The 19,053-nt window shown below is 45.3% G+C and overlaps 1 protein-coding gene across 3 annotated transcripts in view; it reads left to right on the forward strand.

Annotated features, from left to right (window-relative positions):
- The first annotated feature begins 2,510 nt into the window (after positions 1-2,510).
- Positions 2,511-19,053, forward strand: part of USP25 (ubiquitin specific peptidase 25) — a 94,941-nt gene continuing 78,398 nt past the window's right edge. For 2 of the 3 annotated variants that reach the window (XM_064469984.1, XM_064469993.1), the window contains exon 1: positions 2,511-2,815. In XM_064469984.1, coding sequence (XP_064326054.1) covers positions 2,771-2,815 — 45 coding nt within the window. In that variant the 5' untranslated portion in view covers positions 2,511-2,770. The remainder of the gene's footprint in view (positions 2,816-19,053) is intronic. The other variant, XM_064469999.1, reaches the window with a different exon arrangement.

A 19,053-nucleotide genomic window follows, 5' to 3' on the forward strand; every position in this document is an offset into this window, starting at 1 on the left:
ATGCCGGATTCTCAGCTAGGCTCACATAAAATCCATCTGGGTTCCAGTCAACACGATTTGAAGACAGAAGAGGGAGGAGAGGTGAAACCAAGCAATCTGCTTTTTTAATTTCTTCTGAAACTGTACTTCCTTAATATATTGTAGACACTAAGGAATACTAATACCATCAAGTTGAGAGCTCTTTCTAAATTGTGGCCCTGACAAAGTCGTCGGTGTTTTCTGATGAGGTACGAATTCCAGTCGTGCGCTCAGCGTGGTTCATATAGAGCTTGTGCTACAGATGGAACACGAAACCCTGTTCTGTCTGGTTTCCAGCAACACCATATGTATGGCAGAATCCTCCTAATTTGCATGGCTATGGCTCACATTATGACAGTATTTCAGTGATAAATCCCCTTCTCCGGAGTGGATTGCTCAGCCTTTTCTATTTTAAAGATAGAGAGGCAGGGGAGGAGCCCTTAAAAGCGATAGTTTGGCTGGGAAGAAGGGAAGGAATTTAATGGAAGACGAGTCTTCGTCATCCTGTCCTGATTTGAGGCAAAGTGGACAAAAAGTAAAATTCCTTTGCAACACTTTCTTTTCCAACACATTCTATCTGTCAGGGAAGCTTTTGCATTGAGTTAAATGAAACAGAGAAAAGACTTGAAAAAATTATGGCAGGGCAAATGTATTTTTTTCAAAAAATGGCTGCATCGAAGCAAATATTTTCAAATATAGACAAAGAATAGCTTTGTCGAAAGTTATCCGAACACAAACAATGCAGCGTTTGTCAGAAACACAGGGTGTGAAAGCTGTAAAACTGTATGAGAAAAAGCATGGCTATATATTGGAAGAGGACAGATGAATTTGTCTAGCACTGCAGCACAGCAGTGCAACAGAAAACTTTTCTTAAAAAAACCCCAACTCCTGTTATCTTTCTTACAAGTTGCCGTCGGCCCGAGCAGAGATCATTTCTGCCCTTAGCCCCAGAAAAGTTATTTGCACGCCATTTCTGATCTCGTTATCTGCATAGTTTCTTGCCTTTTGCACAATGAATTCTTTGGGAACGTTGATTTTAAAAATCACCTTGTATATTGCAGCATAAAAGGCAAAAACATTACAACTGATACAATCTATGAGCAGCAAACCTTACAACAGCAAATATTGACCAAATCGCAACATCTCCTGCACAGAAGCTACAGCGAGGTAAGGCAGCATTTGCAGGTTGTCACGACCTGTGCAAAGTTGGTTTTTACTTAAATCCCAAGATCTTGCACGGCTGTTATTACCTGATGATCTCGGCTTTAAAAAGATTCATGCTCTGCTGTGTGTGTGTGTGTGGGGGGGGATTGGATTACAGAGCCGTACGTGCTACGGCTCTGCGTTACAGACGAGCAGTAGCCACAAGTCATGTCGTTGCACTGGGCTCCCAGCTCGTGATTTTTAGGCGCTTGGGGCTATCAGAACCGCGCTGCTCTCCTCAGCTTTTCCTACAGAGCAACCTCCACCAGCTTGAGAAACCTCGCCGGGATGCAGCTACCGGTTATTGTGCCGGCATCCAGAAAGCGGGTGCCTTCCTCTGCCGCCCTGCGCCAGCTCCCGCTCCGGCGCATTTCGGCGGCCCCAGGGCGCCCGGCGCGGCGGCCTTTCCCGCGCTGGCGCCGCAGCCCGGCGCTGGGTCCTTCCCCGCCCTTTCCTCGACCTCGCACAGCGGCGGGCAGCGGGACCAGCCCCTGCCTAACGCCGTTTGTGCGCGGTGCCGCCGTGCCCTGTGGGTTTGCCGGGACCCGACACCCTCCCCGCACTTTAACCAAGAGTGAAACAGTGAAAGACGTTCCCGTTTAATTTGAAGGCTGGAAGCGACCGGCACCACACAGCTCACCCTCGGCGGGCAGGGGAAGGCTGCAACTTGAAGTGCCGTTTGGCGCTAAGGTTTGCCGTCGGTTCGAGCGGCCGGCGCACGAATCGGGCGGAAATTTCATGCAAAACCCCTGGAAAGCGCCGTGCTCCTGCAGCCCAAACACGCCGAGAGCCGTCTGTCCGGCGGTGCAGGCCAGCCGTGGCTCCCGCGCCCCAGGAGAGGCCCGCGGCCATCCCCGCGGCCCCAGGGCGGCTGCCGCTCCCGGCGGGGCCCGGGCGCTCTCCGTTCCGCCCCTGCCGAGACCAGACCGCGGCTCCCCCGGGCGGCCGCTGCCGCGGGGCTGAGAGGAGCCCGCGCCCGGCGTGGCACGCGGGGCCCTGCCCGCCGCAGCGGCCCGGGGCACCCAGGGGCTCGGTGGGGCCCGGCGGCTCCCGCTGGGGGCCGGCCCGGCGCTGTCCCGCGGGAGCGGCCACCGCCAAGATGGAGGCGGGCGGTGTAAATTCCGCGGGGAAGGGGCAGGGCAGCGGAGGAGGCCTGCCGGCGGCGGCGGCGGCGGCGGGGCGGGGGGATCCGCCCGGGGCAGGTGCGCGGGGCGGCGCCGCTGGGAGCCGCTGCCGGGCCGGGCCCGGCGGAGGGCGGGGCCGGCGGCGCGCTCGGCGCTCCGGGCACGCTGGGCGGCGGCGGGGGCGGCTGCGGCCGCGCTGGGAGTGACAGCGGGGCCTGAGCGGATCCGCGCTGCCCCATGGCGGCCGCCCGCCTCAGCGGCCCGCCCGCCTGGCGGTGACTCGGGCTCCCCCTCCCGCCCCTTCTCCTCCTCCGCCTCCTCCTCCTCCTCCGCCGCCGCCTCCTGCTCCGCTCGCCCAGCCCGGGCCCGGCCCAGCCGCCGCCGCCCGCCGAGCCCGGGGCGCAGCCGGGAGCCGCGCGGGGGCCATGACGGTGGAGCAGAACGTGCTGCAGCCCGGCGGCGCCGCCAAGGTGAGACACCGGCACGGCCCTGCGCCCCTCCGCCCCGCCGCTCCGCGCCGCGGGGCCCGCCCGCTGCGCCAGGGCCCGGCCTCGGAGCCGGCTGCGCGCCCCTCGCCGCCTCCCTGCCCGCCAGCCTCCGCCGGCCCCGGGGCCGCTCCTCTCTGCCGCGGTCCCGCCGGCAACTTTTCCCCCTTGCGACGGGGGCGCAGCCTCCCGGCCCCGCGGGAAGCCTTCCCCAGCCGCGGGGTGGGGGGGCCCGGCCGGCTCTCCCCGGGCTGCGGCCTCTCCCTGTCCCCGCCGCTTCAGCCCCGGGCTGGGGCTGAGTCCGGGGGCGCGGCCGGGCAGCGGGGGTGCCGCCGGCAGCCCGGGTCAGCCCCCCTCGCCGGGCCGCGTCCTGCCCCTGGCGCCCCGCCGCTCGGGGGAGCTCCTGGGGCCGCCGGGCGGGCCTGTTGCACTTGCGGAGCAGCAGGCCGGTGAGCAAGCTGGGGGCGGCGGGGTCCTGCCCGAGCCCCCGGCGGGAGGGCAGGCAGGCGGGAGGGGGATGCTGCCGGAGGCCGGGCGTGATCCCGGCCGCCGCCCCCGCGGAAGGGGAGCGCTATTTCCAGCCTGTGACACACGGCTCGCCCTGGCTGGAGTCAAAAAAGTCCTGGGTCGAGGGACTCGTATTAACGCGCATCGTGACACGGGGTTAAGCGAATGGCAGCACTTACGAGTCTTCTGCTGCGCACCAGGAGTTGCTGGAAAATGTTGCTTTGCTAAAAAAATGGACACCTCTTGAAGCTCTTCTTTGCTTGAACTGGCAAGAGAAAAAGAAGCCCAAAATTAAATCACAGTCCTTTTAAATTTTTTTCATTTTTATCTCTTAAAGGTAACCGTTGCCGGGTAATGCAGCTGTTGCGGCTAGTGATGTGACCGCCTCCTCGTCCCTGATATATATTTTTTTTTAATGCCATGTGATACTTTTATCAGAGGATGAAGGTGTATTTGCTTTGGAACAGTCAGTGTGGAAGTTAAATGGCTCCAGCCATAAGAGCAGACAGTGGCAAAGCGGTGATTAAGGTATAATTGGTTAAAGTGCTACAACTTAGAGTCAAGAAGCTCTTTTGGAGGGAGAGGCATGTCTCGCTATCGTAGTTGGAAGTGGCAAGCGCTGATTTTGGCTGCTTCAGCAGGAAGGCAAGGGCTGAACGGACTAATTTTATCTCCTTGTTCTTCGGTCAGTAGTGTTTTAAATCGAGGTGTGCAAGCAGGCTCATGTAGCGGAGTTTTGCTGCCAAGTCCCGTGCTGTGTGCGTTTTCTGTGTTTAGCGACTTTGCTTGTTGCTGCTGTGCACCTGACAACTTTTCTGAGCAAGGTTACCTTTTACAAAACCTTGTGTTTTTGGTTTACTTAAATATCCCTTAATTATTGTGTCAGATACCCTCTTACCTAATACCTGGCAGACCCTGGACAGAGCTGCCTGGTTGCACTTTCTGTCAGTAATACTAAAGAAGAAACGTTAACCGTTTTCAGCTAGACTACTGCTTGCAGGTCAGTAGTTCAGGATTGCTTTAATTTCAAATCGAGGATAAGTTTAAAGGGTGGTTGGAGGCTGATTGTGGTAGATCGCCTGGTAATCCATACTGCAGTAAAAATGAAGTTAGCAATAGTTTTAAAGTTGTAAACAACATCTATGGATGATGATTACTTGTCTCAGTATCTAGAGAAACTGTATAAAATAGCAGACTTTTTTCATGGCAGGGATTTTCTTTCTTATTTCTGTTGAATGATCTGATTATTATATTATCTGAAACTCCTTGTTACCTACTTTATCCCTAACTGTGTGCGGGGTGGGGGGCTAATCTTGAGACTATTATGCAAAAGATATTATTTGACTCCAAAGCAAGTATCTCATTGCTTAGTGAGATGAATTAATAGCTAATTGGATGACAAACTTTAACGTTGTTCAGCTTATTTGAGAGTAGGAAGAGAGGTTGTGAAAGTACAGTGGGCTGATGTATGGTTGAAAGGTGGAGAGGCTACCATACCACTAACTCATCGTCTTCCCTCAGAAAAAAGAGAATCCCATGCTCCCTGAATAACGAGAGTTTGTTCTGGAGACCTCAGTGTTTGTCATGATTGTTTTCTGTTAGTGTGAAGAAACCACATACAAGCAGAAATATATTGGATTTCCAAGAGATGCTTGAGTCATCAGCATACCTTATTCAGAACTGTGGTTTCCAGTGTTGTTCATCAGATGTTTTCTTACTGTCATGCAGGAAGTATGTGTTGAACTTCAGCAGTACTTGGAGATGTAGGTTTGTATTAATAAATGCTCTAACTACAAACAGCCCATTTCCCACTGAGGCTACCTTTAGTTTATTGTGTAGTTAAAGCATCTGGATCGGGTCAAAATAATTTTTTTCTTTCATGTTTACTGGTCATCTTGACTCCTAGTTAAAACTTGTAATTTATCTCCTGAAGCAAATAATTAATCATGTTACCCTTGTTGCTCGCAGTTCTTGTGTGCACCTCTGTTGTTTGGTGTCTGGTGGGTATCAGTAACGTTAATACTGAGACTAAAATGTGTGAATAAAGGTAAATGGCCTGGGAAGTTGGGAAAAAAAGGTAACTTCTGGTTTTGTCCTGTCTGTATTTCCGTACAGTAAAATACTTTTTGTCAGGCATTTTGCTGCTGTAAGGCATGTGTACTGCAGGATTCCCTGGACTCCTGGCATTCCTGCACTGCTGCTGTGGGGGCCACTTGCGCTGGGGCATGTGTATGTCGTTTGGTGGGGTTTTTTTTTATTTTTGTATTTTTTTCTTCCTCCCAGAGGAAGACCATCCCAGGCTGCCCCCCATGCTGTGCAGACCCTTCCCTCGGCCAGTGTCCTTTACATGGCAGGTTCAGTGATGGGGTGGGTGAATGGTGATTTTTCTAGTAATTGAAAAAAAAAAAATGATGTGGAGAAGTCATACATGTTTCAGCAGTGTGCCAGCTCTAACTAGTAATTATCATGATGATCATCTCGGAACAACAGATTGAAGAAACTGGATTTTAAAGGGTGATATTTAGCTGGCCTCTCAGCAATGTGTATTATCAAGTTCTACTGCTTCTGGAGAGAGACTGAGTGTTGGTTGATACATGGATTTAAAGTTCCTTTTATCTGTCCTTTGGCTTCCCACACCCATTGTTATTTCAGACCTGTGATTCAGCAGTATATTGGCAGGGTAATCACAGGAATAGTAGAATACAGTTAGGTGTGTCAGCCAAGCCTTTTTTTTTTTTTTTTAAAGAAGCACAAACCTACGAGGATATTTACCGCTTGAAATCAAGCATGGTGTTAAGTAAAGTCTCTACTACCTCAAAAAAGAGCAAAGGAGAGGAAGTAAGTAGTATAAGAAAAAATCATCCTAGCACGTGTGTGTGCTTCTGCGTTGCTCATCCCATGTATTTGATGTAAATATTATTGAAAGATATTAGCTAATAATATGGTACTGACTGCCTTTCTTTCCTGAAAGCAATAGCAGTAGCCACTAACTTCTTAATATTGTGGTAGTTCATACAGAATATAATAGTCATATGTCTCCAACAATCGAAATATTGTATGTTGGTGGAGTCCTGAATGGCAGAAGGTGACTGTATAGAATATCCACTCAGGACTTGGTTCACAAGGGAGGTATTTTGGGAGTTGTGTGCAGCTTTGTGTTTTGGTTTTTTTTTTTTTTTTTCTTTTCCCCTCCGTCTTGATAGGTGACCACCTTCCAAGGATACAACCATTAGAGTTCTTGTGTTTTGATCAGTTCAGTTCAGGGTGGCCTGACCAACCATTTGCCCAGTGCATCCAAGAGGCTGCTGGCTCCTGCTCTCATCAGGCAGCTGGGGCCATTCTTGCAGGTGTCCTCCCTACTCTGAGAAATGCATCCTGGGTCATCTAATGGTGGTGGGTTACATATCTGACCCAAATGGAGGGGAGGGTTATACCTGCTACTCCTGGTATATAAAGCTTTATTACTTCTTTTGGTGAGGAAGAGCAGAATGACTGGTTTACTGAAAGTGTTTGCACCAACTGCTAAGTAATTGGCAAGAATTATTTGAGGTACTATAGAGTTACGCTTTTAGATACACACATCTTATTTTAAAAAAAAAGTTCATTAAGAAAGTTGATATTACGTGTAGTTACACCTTCTACATAGACTCCTGTTTATATTTTCTGGAAGCTGGAGCAAGGTGCAAAGGTCAGTGATCCAAAGTAATTTGGAAAGCTCTTGTCAGACTGATGTGCTGAATGCCTTCTGCTTTCGTGAATATTCTGGTAGGTTTTAGTGTGGGAGTGTGTGTGGTTAGGTTTGGTTTAAGGTGTGTTGTATTTTTTTTTTCTTGATAGCTATGCAATCCTGCTGAATCTTGGAATTTTTTATTGGCATAAGATGCTATGAATATGCACCTTTCTGAAATCATTAAGAGGAGTTTAAAACCTGTTGCATTCTAGAAGACCTTTCACAAAAGTTCAGAAATGATTTTGATTGTGGTAGTAGGAGTTTACAACTATAGTACTATCGTTAGCATCTGTCCAAAATGATGTCTTTAAATTTCTTCTGGTTCACACCTTGAAAGAAAAATACTGCTTCAGAACATGAAAACATAAGGTTTATATATTTTTCTGTTAACCTTTTGTAATATTATTTTAAAATATCTTTAGTACTCCCTAAAAAAATACACTTTTAGGATAACTATCTGCAACAACTAGGAGCAGCAGCTACAAAAGATGACAAAACCCATCAGCTTCTATGAAAAGGTCAAAAAGCAAATTACCCATGTCTCAAAATAGAAAAATGTTTCACATTTTTAGAAGTGCTTTGTAAAGATAAGTGGGAGGATAATTGAACTGTTGCTTTTCTTGCACTCTTATGCCTGAAAAGATACATTAAGGCAGGAAGTAGCATCTCTCTAATCCTGTGAATTCAGTTGGTGTTCATGGACTTATCTAACTAAAGATGAATGAAAGATATAATTTCTATGCTGCTTTCAGCTAAATCTTCTTTTATTTCCTGGCTGAAGAACCGGCTCGAGTGGTAACAGTCTGATTATTCGGTCTGCAAGAAGCTGGCTCCATAACTGGAGTGATGTGAATGGTTGGGCTGAGGGACACCCTGCATGCTGGGGACCGGTGCAGTGGCCGAGTTGTTCAATCGACCTGGTGCCGCAGCTGACTTGGCTGCCTTTTCGAGCTGGGCCAAGATCTTTGCAGAACTAGCTGGGAGGTGTTTAATCCTCACATGTCACCTGTGCCAGGAATTGTTTGGGGTGCTGCATCAGTCACTCCCTTACAGCTGTTGCCGGCAGTGCCAGTGATAGGGGGATTATCCAGGCGCCCAGGGGTGCTTCCAGGGTTCCTTCATGTTCTACTGCTTTGATTTCTGTAGTGAAGGTGCTGATTTGCAGTTCCTAGCTGGTCATCTGGCAAAAGCTAAAAGCCAAACGTGACATTGCTGATATTCCTTGGCATAAGAAGTAAACAAAAAGCTTAGAGCTTTACGTACACATTTTCCTGTAGGAATAAATTATTTTAAAAGCATGGCTTTTTGGTTTTGTTTGTTTGCGTTATTTTTCTTTTGTTATTGACTTCTTGTACTTATTATGGAACAGAGCTCTTAAAATTGTGGGGGGGTGGTGGTGGTATTGCCAGGACCTGGACGGAGAGAAGGAGGTCTTTTTTACTTTCACTAAGTAGGGGAAAGCCACATGTGTGGGAGCAGCTTTTCTGGGAAATGAAAGTACCCTGAGCACTTTCACTTTCTAGTTTTCTTGTGATAACCAGTGTGTTGTCACTTATGTAAGGACAGGGGAGGTTGCATTGAGTCATAACAAAGGCTTATGTGTGTGTTTGGTTTTGTTTCATGGTGGTTTTTTTTTGTTTTGGTGGTGTTTTTTTTAAATTCTCTCCTGATGGAATTGTTAAACTTCCCTATCAAAACCCAGTGGCTAAGTTACCAGTGTGGTGGTCTTCAGTCAGCAAATATACACCTGTGATTTGTGAGGATTCTGCTTCTCACCAGGGGGCTGTTGACTCATGCCCGGGGTGAATTAGGTGAATAATGTAGGAAAGAGTGTTGAGACAACATATTTCAAACTGATTTTCTGAATTCAGGGTAGACTTCCCCATTAGGAAGTAGAGACCGCTTCTGTTCACTGATGATTTACACTTCATCAGTTGGGATGTTGTTAAAGAAGTCAGTATCTGCCAAGAGTAGAAAATGCTTGCCTGGAGTGAACGTTAGTTTAACCAGATTCAGTGAAACTAATGTAACTCGCATGTGACTTCTGCCAGAGAGCTAAGCGCGCAGTAGGTGGGGCAGTAATTCCTTCTGTTCACTTTGGGACTGTGATACGGGCAAAGTTCTGGTTAAGGGGTGGTCAAGTATCATTAACAGGGAAAGGCTAATACTGTGAATCACAACAGTTAGTTGCATGTAAAACTATGTAAAGTTGAAACTTTCCTGACAAATTCATCATATTTTTCATTATTTAAATAACAGTTTTAAAAATTTAATTGAATTTTTAAATTATTTTTTAAAAAAGGGAGAATATATGGTGATGAAGTAATTTAAAGCTGTGAGGCTGAAGTAAAGATGAGGTGGTGAGATGCTTTACTGCTGAACAGGATAGCGGGGGCATGCCTTGCATAATGGTACAAACTCAGGCTTTATGCCAAGTAAAAGGAAATACTTTTTCCCCTTTCCTGCATCAGGTTGGCAAATGGCATCTCGTGCTATTTTTCAGTGAGCACTTACAACTTTTAATTTGGCAACAATCCATTCTGAACAGCACGTCAGATTTTTAGTGTTACCTTACATTAATGCTGTGCTGAATATAAATGATATCAGAAGCTGTATTGGGCCAACACACCTCAGCCAAACTTGCAGGTAGAATGGAGAGCAGCTGTAGCATGTGCTATGGTTAGCTACAACTGCCATCTAAAACGTTGCTTTCTTACAGCATTAAAATTTTCACTCTCGCATTGTGTTGCAGGCTTTAGATCCCTCTGTCACTAGATTTCTTTAGCTCTTCAACACTTGCAGTACACTAAGGGCTCTACAGACCATTAATGGAAAATTTTCATGAAACTTCGTCTTGAGTAATCCTGCCTGTACCACCTTTCTGCTCTCTGTTACCATCTGAGTTTTCAGAAGTGAGTAAAAGGAATGTAGGTCTGTCTCTGCTGCAGCAGGTTACCTCCCTGCCTGGATATTGGGATGAGTCTGTGATCTGGAGCGGCAGAGGTGCTGTGCTGCCTTCTGCCGATAGCTGCAGGGCTATAGCTTCTGGTAGAGGGGTGGTTTTAATGTACTGAACTACGTAGTGGTTTTCCTGGTGAATGAAGTGCAGACTCTGTGGTTTTAGGCTTTAACAGGAATGAGATGTTAAGCAACATTTTGAGTCAGTATTGAGATTCCCGTGAAGTGCTAAGAGGGAAGAATTGGGTCCTAAGATGATGTAAAGGACAGAATGACACAAAATGTCGTGAATAGGATGCTGTGATAACTTCAGTTGTCTGTGTCAGGCTTTGAGTTCCTGTCTATTGAATTACAGACTGGTTTTCCATGTATTTAGTGACATCACTAATTCCAAGCATTGGAAAATCACAGTGAAAGTATTTGATCTATTTAGACATAGACTCTTGCAATTTAAGAGGTCACTAATGATTTTTTTCAGTTAGGCGGTCATAGTTTTCATTCTTTTGAAAATGCCATTAGCTATATACTTTTGCTTTTCTTTGCCATAATGGATGAGATTGAGGAGCATGTTGAAAGCTATCAGCATGAGGGTTTTCCTGAAACATGATGTTTCCTGATGATGGGACTTTTACAGAAAGAGCACTGTTGTGAGAGGTGGCAACACTGAATGTCCACAGTGTTAATGTAGCTCTCTGAAGTAAGGATGTTGGAGAGGTGAAATCCAAAGAACATGCTATGTAGAGCAGCTGGAAGGCCGGAGTGCAACTAAGTTACCTTAGGAAACACCAACTAACACAGAATTGTGCATGTAGAACAATTCTTTCTTTTTCTAAAGGCAGCAGAAGTATTGGCATGCAAATTTTCATAGTTTTTATTGTGAGATGCATTGCTTTGACGTGATGCTTTTGTTTATAGTAGGTTTCTGAATTATTTTAACTGGTGAATTCTTGCTGAAAAAAAATAACCTGCGCAACATTTCTTTTAAAATGTTTCTGTTATCAACTAATTGGTAACAGTCAAGCTTATCAAAGTTTAAGTGTAAAGGAAATGCAGATTGTACTGACAATGAAAGCTTTTTTTAAGCTGTCAGGTGAAAGCATGTCTTTAAGCTTTACAAAAAGCACATGTAGACAGAATAATGTATTTAATAAAAGCTTTTCAGAGAGGCATCAGTGTTTTCAAGGCATGATCCATAGCTGTTTAAATTTATTTAACCCTCATATCTTACCTTGGTCTAGATGGAATTGTGGAAATTAATGCACGTGATAAAATGGCATTATATGTCTCTGTGGCTCATTCCTACCGATTGACGTGTCATCATTTCACTCGTGTTGTACCCCATAATCCAGAGGGCTCTCTTTAATTAAAACAGGATGTTTGCTTGACATTAGGACCTGAATCTGAGATGTAGTGCTATCTATTACTTTTGGTGAATAGTAAATGCTAGGCTTGAGTTCACACGAGGTTTCTGTGGTAGCTGTTGTTCTCACAGCTGTATGACTTCAAGAAACTGAAAATTTCTATTCTTATTCTCCAGTCAGAAATTACTCTTATTGAAATTCAATAAAGTTTCGATTAAAAAATTTGAAAAGTTGAATTTAGCTGTGTTTTTACTGGGATTAAGCCAGAAAAAAAGTGCTACATGGAAGCTGAAAACAGTATTTATTTACATTCAGGTGTATGCTTTGGCAGTGCTTTTAAGCAAGCAGCTGGAAAAGGCTGGGTATGCACAGGCACGTGGTATTCCTCATTCTTTTCAGAAGAAGAGGAAATAGCGAGAACAGACTCCTACTCTACTTTCCTTTTGTGTTCAGTTTCATTTTATTCCTCTGAAAGTTAGCTGCTTTGAAAAAGTAGTTTCTCCTGGGACCACAGCTGTTGGAAATGTACTTTTTAAAACACTTTCCAAAGTGCCTAGTTATAAATGGCATGGTTAGAGGACCATATATTTCATTGTATCCTAGAAAACTTATGTTAAGCCTGAGAAAGTGTTTCTGTATTTTCCTTTGTTTTGGTACAGAATCATGGGAAAATATATAAGAGAAAGTTTTTAAGCTTGTAAATTTTTTTTTTTTCAAAAGCTAAATGGCCTTTGGACAGCTTGTTGCAGAATTACGTTTCCCTTCTTGGCATTACTTTTCTGTTTGACAGCTTCTTTTCTTCAAATTCGGGTCATGTCTCATATGTAATTTCTCACCTGTTTGAGGACAGTGCTCTTTTCCTTTAGAGACCTTCCCCTTACTGTTTTCTTATATTAGAACTTTATAGTTATTTGGTGGTAGTAATTAGCAAGCTTTTTTGATTCAGGCACTTAAGTTTATAACTTCTTTTATTTTTAATGGGGTACTAGAATTAAGTCTTTCTTTACTGTTATTCCTTTACTTGTTTGGAAATTAAAAAATAACCAACATCTTACTGGCAACTTTTAAAAGTTCCCTGTAGTTTTGCATGGGTTTTATGGGACTTGGTGCTGAAAGCCACAGAAGATCTCTTGTGACAGTCCTGACTGGACCATAATTGTTCCCTTGACTGAAGCTGACTGGGCTGCTTTTTTTGGGTACAGTCTGCTGGGTAAGCTCTGGATTTATTGATGGCAAAGATGGACAGATTTCCCCATCATCGCCCATTCCAGCTCTTGCTGACTTGGCATGCTGCCTTGAAGCTTTTTTCTGGCACTGAATTAAAGACGACTGGTAAATGTGCCACCTACTTCCTAGTGCTGAGTGTGGGTGTGTGTGCAGTGTGCAGGCTCTGCTGCGTTGTTGTAAACCAGGGAAGGAGTTTGCAGCTGCCTGCTGTCCCCAGCAAAGGTGCCCGAGACTCTGTTGCTTTGTGACCTTACTGAGGAGAAAAGAGTTGAAAATTTTGCTGTTGGAGTGTTTTATCTCTGTTGTTCGATGGGGAGGGTATTGGTGTAGGAAGACACCACAGAATTTTCATTTTTTATGTTTCAAATTATTTTAAAAAAATGTGAACTCTTTACAGGAGTCTTTTGTACTCCTTTTACTCAAGTCAGCCTGTGGAGTTTCAGCTAGGTTTGCGGTGATGAAGGATGGCAGGAAGTCTCACTATTGATGATATCGCCACAACACCACTGAGGCAGGGGAGACCGATAGGGCTAAATTATAACAAGTAGCAGCTGTAACCAAAGTTGTCGTAAGTTTCTTGAGACCATAGCCTCACATTACAATATACCATGTTCAGCTTTCTGTGGGAGCTGAGGCAAATGTGCATTTCAAAATCAGATGATTCAAAGTCCATTAAACCCACTCCCTCAAAGTTTCTCAAGATTGCCTTTTTTTCTTTCTCCCTGAAAGAAAAGGGCCTAGAAAACTTCAGTTGCGCTCTGTGGAGTGCACTGCTGAATTTACTATCTCTTTAACTGTGAGGCGGTAATATTACATGCTGATCCTCGCTACAAATCTCATCTCAACACATGTTTAAATACTGTAGTGTCTCTGTTGTGTTTCAGGCTCATTTTAATTCTAATGTCATCTGCATCCGTTGAGGTTATTACCTAATGAAAATGAAAGCTGCTTGCTGACCTTCACAAGCTGACAGCGGGTGGTGTGGCAGTGGCCTTTCTGCAGGGAGGCAGCCTGTGCCAGCAGCTTCTCAGCACTTGACCCAGGCAAGGCTGTCTCGCTGGAGAAGCTGGAGCTGCTGTCAGAAACCCATCACCTTGCAGGCAACCTCTTAAATACTGTCCTGGATTTTAGGTGACTTAATGTTATCTGTAGCCTCGTTCTTCTGCAGAGTTTATTTATTATGATAGGATTTATTTTTAAATTATTAATAGGGGGCAGGATAAGCTATTAAATAATTTTACTGAGTGCTGCAAATAATGGTGCCTGACTTTTCTGATGGAATTTTGTCATGTAATGCACCCTTGGATTAAAAGCTGGGGTGGGGAGGTCTGTTGAGGCTGCAGGATGAGTTCACCTCTGGAAGACCTCGCTGCAGTGGGGCAGAGGTGCTCCCCTCTGCTCCTTTTCCCCAGCCCCCTGTGGCCTCTCACCTCATTTCTTTTGGCCTGGGAAGTGGGCAGCAGCAGGCAGCATGGTCGGGAGCTGCATGCTGGTTGGCCGAGCTTCCAGCTGCAGTCCCTGGGTTCCCTGAAGGCCAGGGGGTGCTGCCGAGGGTGTCGGGGAGCCCCGGGCTCGGACCAAGCTGCTAGAGGTGGCCTCGGGCTGCCGGGGCTGCTGCTCTCCAGAGACAGGAGGGCAGGTGTGCTTGGGTACATGTGCACTCTGTGATCACAAGGCCTATTTCTTTAGGAAATCAGGTTGGTAAGTTTGTGTTTTTTTTAATTGGACTGAATGGTAAAGCATTTATTGAAAGGCTTTCTCTTAAGCTTTTTTTCTTTCTATGCAAACCAGGCAGCTGAGCTCTTTGCCCAAATGTGTCCCTGCTGTTGAATACCATGGGCTCTTTGTAATAGAGACCTGTCTTAAAAAGTGCAATTTAACTTTTATCTAGGACTTGCATGCTGTACTATTCTGAACTTTGTGTGGAGGAGTTGTTTGTGAAATCTTCCCTGGTATCGGTTACCTATGGCCCATAGTGGAGTTGTTTGAGGGGAGGTGGGATCTTTGATGCTTGTGCCATTAACAGTTGCAGAAAATGAGACCTTTCTGGGTGTGAACACCTAAACCCGGGAGCGGAGAGCAGCGTATGTGGTTTCAGCCCATGCAGGATTGGGCCTGGGTGTGTGCATTCACTTCAGTGGTGTGCAGCTCTGACCATCGTGGAACACCAGGAGCATCAGATTCCTGCAAGCGCGCTGTTGTTGTATGAATGTCACCTCTTGTTGGAGTAAGTTTTCTGCAATAGTGCCTAAGTAGGACGAGGACTGCAGGAGGCTTTTTTCTCGGTTTCTCTTACAGGATAAAAAAAGAGTAAAATAAACTCAGAGAGGGACAATTCATTCTCATAAGGCTGCTGCTCCACAACAGTTTAATCCAGTGGAAATAGGCTCAGCCTTGGTCTCGTCCTCTCCCTTGCCCCACCCTTGGCTCTCACTAAGTCAGCAGGAAGTTAATTAAAAGCAAAGAGTGGCTTTCTGATGGTTTATTGAGAGCCCTGGCTGGCTCGCCAGAGGTTCAGGCAAGTGGCAGTGCTGGCTCAAAGAGAGGAGCAGCTTATGGCCAGAGCGGGTGGCATCTGGCAACACCAGCCTAGGCCGGCTGATGTGGGCAGGAGCTATAACCAGAGAGAGACAGCTGACTGTCAGAAGCAGCTTGTGGTCTGACAGTCCCTTCAAACTTCATTGTTTGCAAGTGTCGTAGTGACTGGGATCCCTCCCATCTGGGGACTTGCAGCTTCCAGAGTTGATTTGTTTGTTCCTAGAGTAGTTGTCCTCCTTATGGTAAGGGCAGAGCAAGGATAATGAAGGGCCTAGCTTGACTTCGTTTTCTTGGGAGCTCTTATGTATTGTGCAGAGTAGGGCGAAATTATTATGATGGCTATTTGGTCCGGGCAGTGGAGGGGGGGGAGCCATAAAAAAGCTAAACGCTTGAATGGGCTAGCAGGACTGCCCTCTTGAGTTGAGAGGTACGTCTTAGCCTTTCAGTGTCAGATAATAAATGGGTGATGAAAGGACTGTGAAGAGCCTCAAACATGAGCCAGAACAGCTTGTGTTCGGCATGATGGGTTACACTGTAATTGGGTTGCAAAGGAAAAATATCTCAAAGCGGGAAGTTAAAATGTGGATCTTTGCAGAATTGTTTTAGACCTCAGAAGGACAAGATTTAATGAATTGTTTAAAAAAAATTCAAAAGGACATTTTTAATAGCCGCTGCAGTAAAATTATGATACCCTGGGCAACAGTCTTTCCTGTGAGGAGAAAGCCTGTGTCTTGGTGATAATACGTGGGCAGACACTGTAAAATTAATGTTTAGGCTTGATGGTCAATGTCTATGAAAGGAAGGAAAAAATTATGGAGGAAACGTTTACAACAAAAAGTAGCCAAGAGTGATTGGAAAATGTGTGTGTTAATTCTTTATATACACGCACAGTTAGCTGTATATCTGTCATCTTCCAGCCTCTTTTTCCTTTCTATCTGTATAATGTCACCTATCATTGAGCCCACTGATTTTAATTTGCTGTGGCTTGTGCACGCTGTTGGCAGCTCTCTTGATGCTGGGGTCCGAACATGTTGAGGTAGAAATGGGATGTGAACTGATGCTGGAGTGTGGCACTGCTCAGCTGTTGCCCACATGTGGGCTCGCGGAGGAATCCTTTTAAATTTTATACATAATTTACAGTTAATGTGTGCTGGTGCTTTGAAACACACCCTGCTGCCACCAATAACTCTAATCACCCATAAGATTTGGATCAGAATAGAGATATTTTTGCTGATTGCTGTAAAAGTTATTGGAGTGGGTAAGAATCAAAAGTGATTTTTGTGAAGCAAAATTTCCCATAGCTGTTCTAGGGACTACAACCTGGAGTTTAACTTGCATCTAGTTAAATGAGACTAAAGATCTCATTGGTTTTACATTAGTTAATTGATGTTTAGATCTTTTGCCATTACTGGTAACAGCAGAGTGACAAGAAGTAAAGACCTAGCTTGACATTGCTTTATTGGGAAGCTCGCTCTATTGTGCTGAGCAGGGTGTGAGAAATCATGATGGTTTAAAACACACAGACCTCCAAACTCTCAATAACTTTGTATTTCTGGCACCTTTTATGTTTTCAGTATGTACTAAGGCTACTGTCTTCTCTTGATTTTAAGCCTGTCACTGAAGTTCGTTTAGGAACAGTTATCAGTGAGAACTAGAAATGTGGAACTAAGCAATTCTTCACATGCTGCACCATTGAAGAAACAACGTTCATTCATAAATCGGTTCATAGACCAATTTTAAGACACAACTTCAGTTACATTTCTGTTGTTTGTTCCTCTTTTAGTTGGAGGATTGGTTTTAAACCATGTCGCTTTGGTGGAAATCACAACATTTTGGAGTCAGTTCACACTTTGGTTGTGGTAGATCACACCACGTATTATTGTGTTGTTGTAAGTTAGTTTAAATGGCTTTGCTTCCTTCCTAGTGTTTACTCTGCTTTGTCTTTATAATGATCACTCATATTGCCTTCAGCCACTGTTTTCTTCTGTGTTGCTGTTTTTGTTTTGTTTCTTTTTCACTGAGGAAAACCGAATCTCTTGATAAAATAAACTGAGCGTGATTAGTCGTAATCCAGGCAATAGACCTCCAGTACTTCTGTAGCATGAGGGGAAGATGAGACAAAATCCACTAAAAATGTTCAAGGAAGTGTGTTTCTGTTGCTTTCTGAATGCTCTTTGTGTTATCATATCTATGTACTCAGTAGTGCCTCTTCCAGCTGTATTATTACTCCAATTCTTTAGCTCTCCAGATTTTTCCTAGGAAGACCTATATAGTAATAAGGTGACGTTTCCCCTTTGCTTTTCACTTCCTCCTCCTGAGCTGTGTAAGAAATCTGGCTTTAGGGTCTCATTCCTTCCCTGTGCTGTCTGTGTGAATGTGGAAGAAGGGATGTGAAGCCACTTTGGCCTACAGGTGGAATAGTTTGGAAAGTCACTGAACTGACAGGGTTTCCTGCTCATTGCAAGAGTATTCCCCATGTAGGTGATTTGGCTCACATTTAACGTCTGGGTTTTTGTAAATGTGTATAACTGTCTGAGGTGGGTTTACCTTATACTTAGTGTCAGTAAATACAAACCAAACTCCGCAAGCCTGTCTTTAAAATCTCGTTTAAAAATTTTTAAATATTAGCTTGAATTAAAATGTGTTATATATTGAGAGTAAATGGGACTTTTTTTGGGGGGGGATGCACATATATGAGGCTCAGAATAGTGAGTGTTTACCTGACTGCATGCTCTCATGTTGTATAGAATACTTAGTATCGAGTCTTGAAATTTATTGAAAAGTCACTTGTTAAAGCATTTTCAATGGAAGCAGTACAGCTTTGTACATGGAAACCATAGAAATGTGGTGAGAGTATTCTGAGTGTTGCCTTACGGTGAATGTAGGTTATATAATGCTATGATTAAGTAGGACCCTTCCCTTAATTTTTCAGGGGGGACTGTGTGCACATCAGTAATGCACTCAAGCCTCTTCCCCATTAAACTTTTCTTTGGTTGGCTGTGGGTTACTGCCACAGAGTGTGTCCTTTTGCTTCCTTGAGGTATGTTTGCTCTCAGTCCAGTTGCAGGTGGGTAATTACCCACTTTGCACAAGCTGCTGCTGTAACCGGCAGGTTTTCGTAGTCTACTGAGAGCAGTCCCGGACTGAAAATCTGCAGTCCTGTGCATGTCTTTTGCTCTGCACAGGTGATTTTGTCTGAGCCAAAGCTGAGATGCATTTTGCATTTGTGTGTATAAAAATATCTTTACCTACTTTCTTAGGGGATAAATGTCACGTAAGAGGTTTCTCTTTTCATGACTGAACAAAAGGAAACTCAGCAGATACCAGGCAAGGGAACGGTCGTGTTTTAACCCCAGCGGGCAACCAAGCACCACACAGCTGCTTGTTCACTCCTCCCCCTGGTGGGATGGGGGAGAGGATGGGAAGAGTAAAAGTGAGAAAACTTGTGGGTTGAGATAAAGACAGTTTGATAAGTAAAGCAGAAGCCACACATGCAATCAAAGCAAAAAAATGTGAATTCATTCACTGCTTCCCATGGACAGGCAGGTGTTCAGCCATCTCCAGGAAAGCAGGGCTCCATTGCGTGTGACCGTTACTTGGGAAGACAAAATGCCATCACTCTGAATGCGTGTGCCCCCTTCCTTATTCTTCCCCCAGCTTTATATTGCTGAGCATGACGCCATATGGTGTGGGACATCCCTTTGGTCATTTGGGGTCAGCTGTCCCGGCTGTGCCCCCTCCCAGCTTCTTGTGCACCCCCAGCCCGCTCGCTGGTGGGGTGAGAGGCAGAAAAGGCCTTGACTCTGTGTAAGTGCTGCTCAGCAGTAATGAAAACATCCGTGTGTTATCAACACTGTTTTTAGCATAAATCCAAAACACAGCTCCATACTAGCTGCTGTGAA

The sequence above is a fragment of the Phalacrocorax carbo genome, chromosome 1, assembly GCF_963921805.1.
Source record: "Phalacrocorax carbo chromosome 1, bPhaCar2.1, whole genome shotgun sequence".
Lineage (NCBI taxonomy): Eukaryota > Metazoa > Chordata > Aves > Suliformes > Phalacrocoracidae > Phalacrocorax > Phalacrocorax carbo.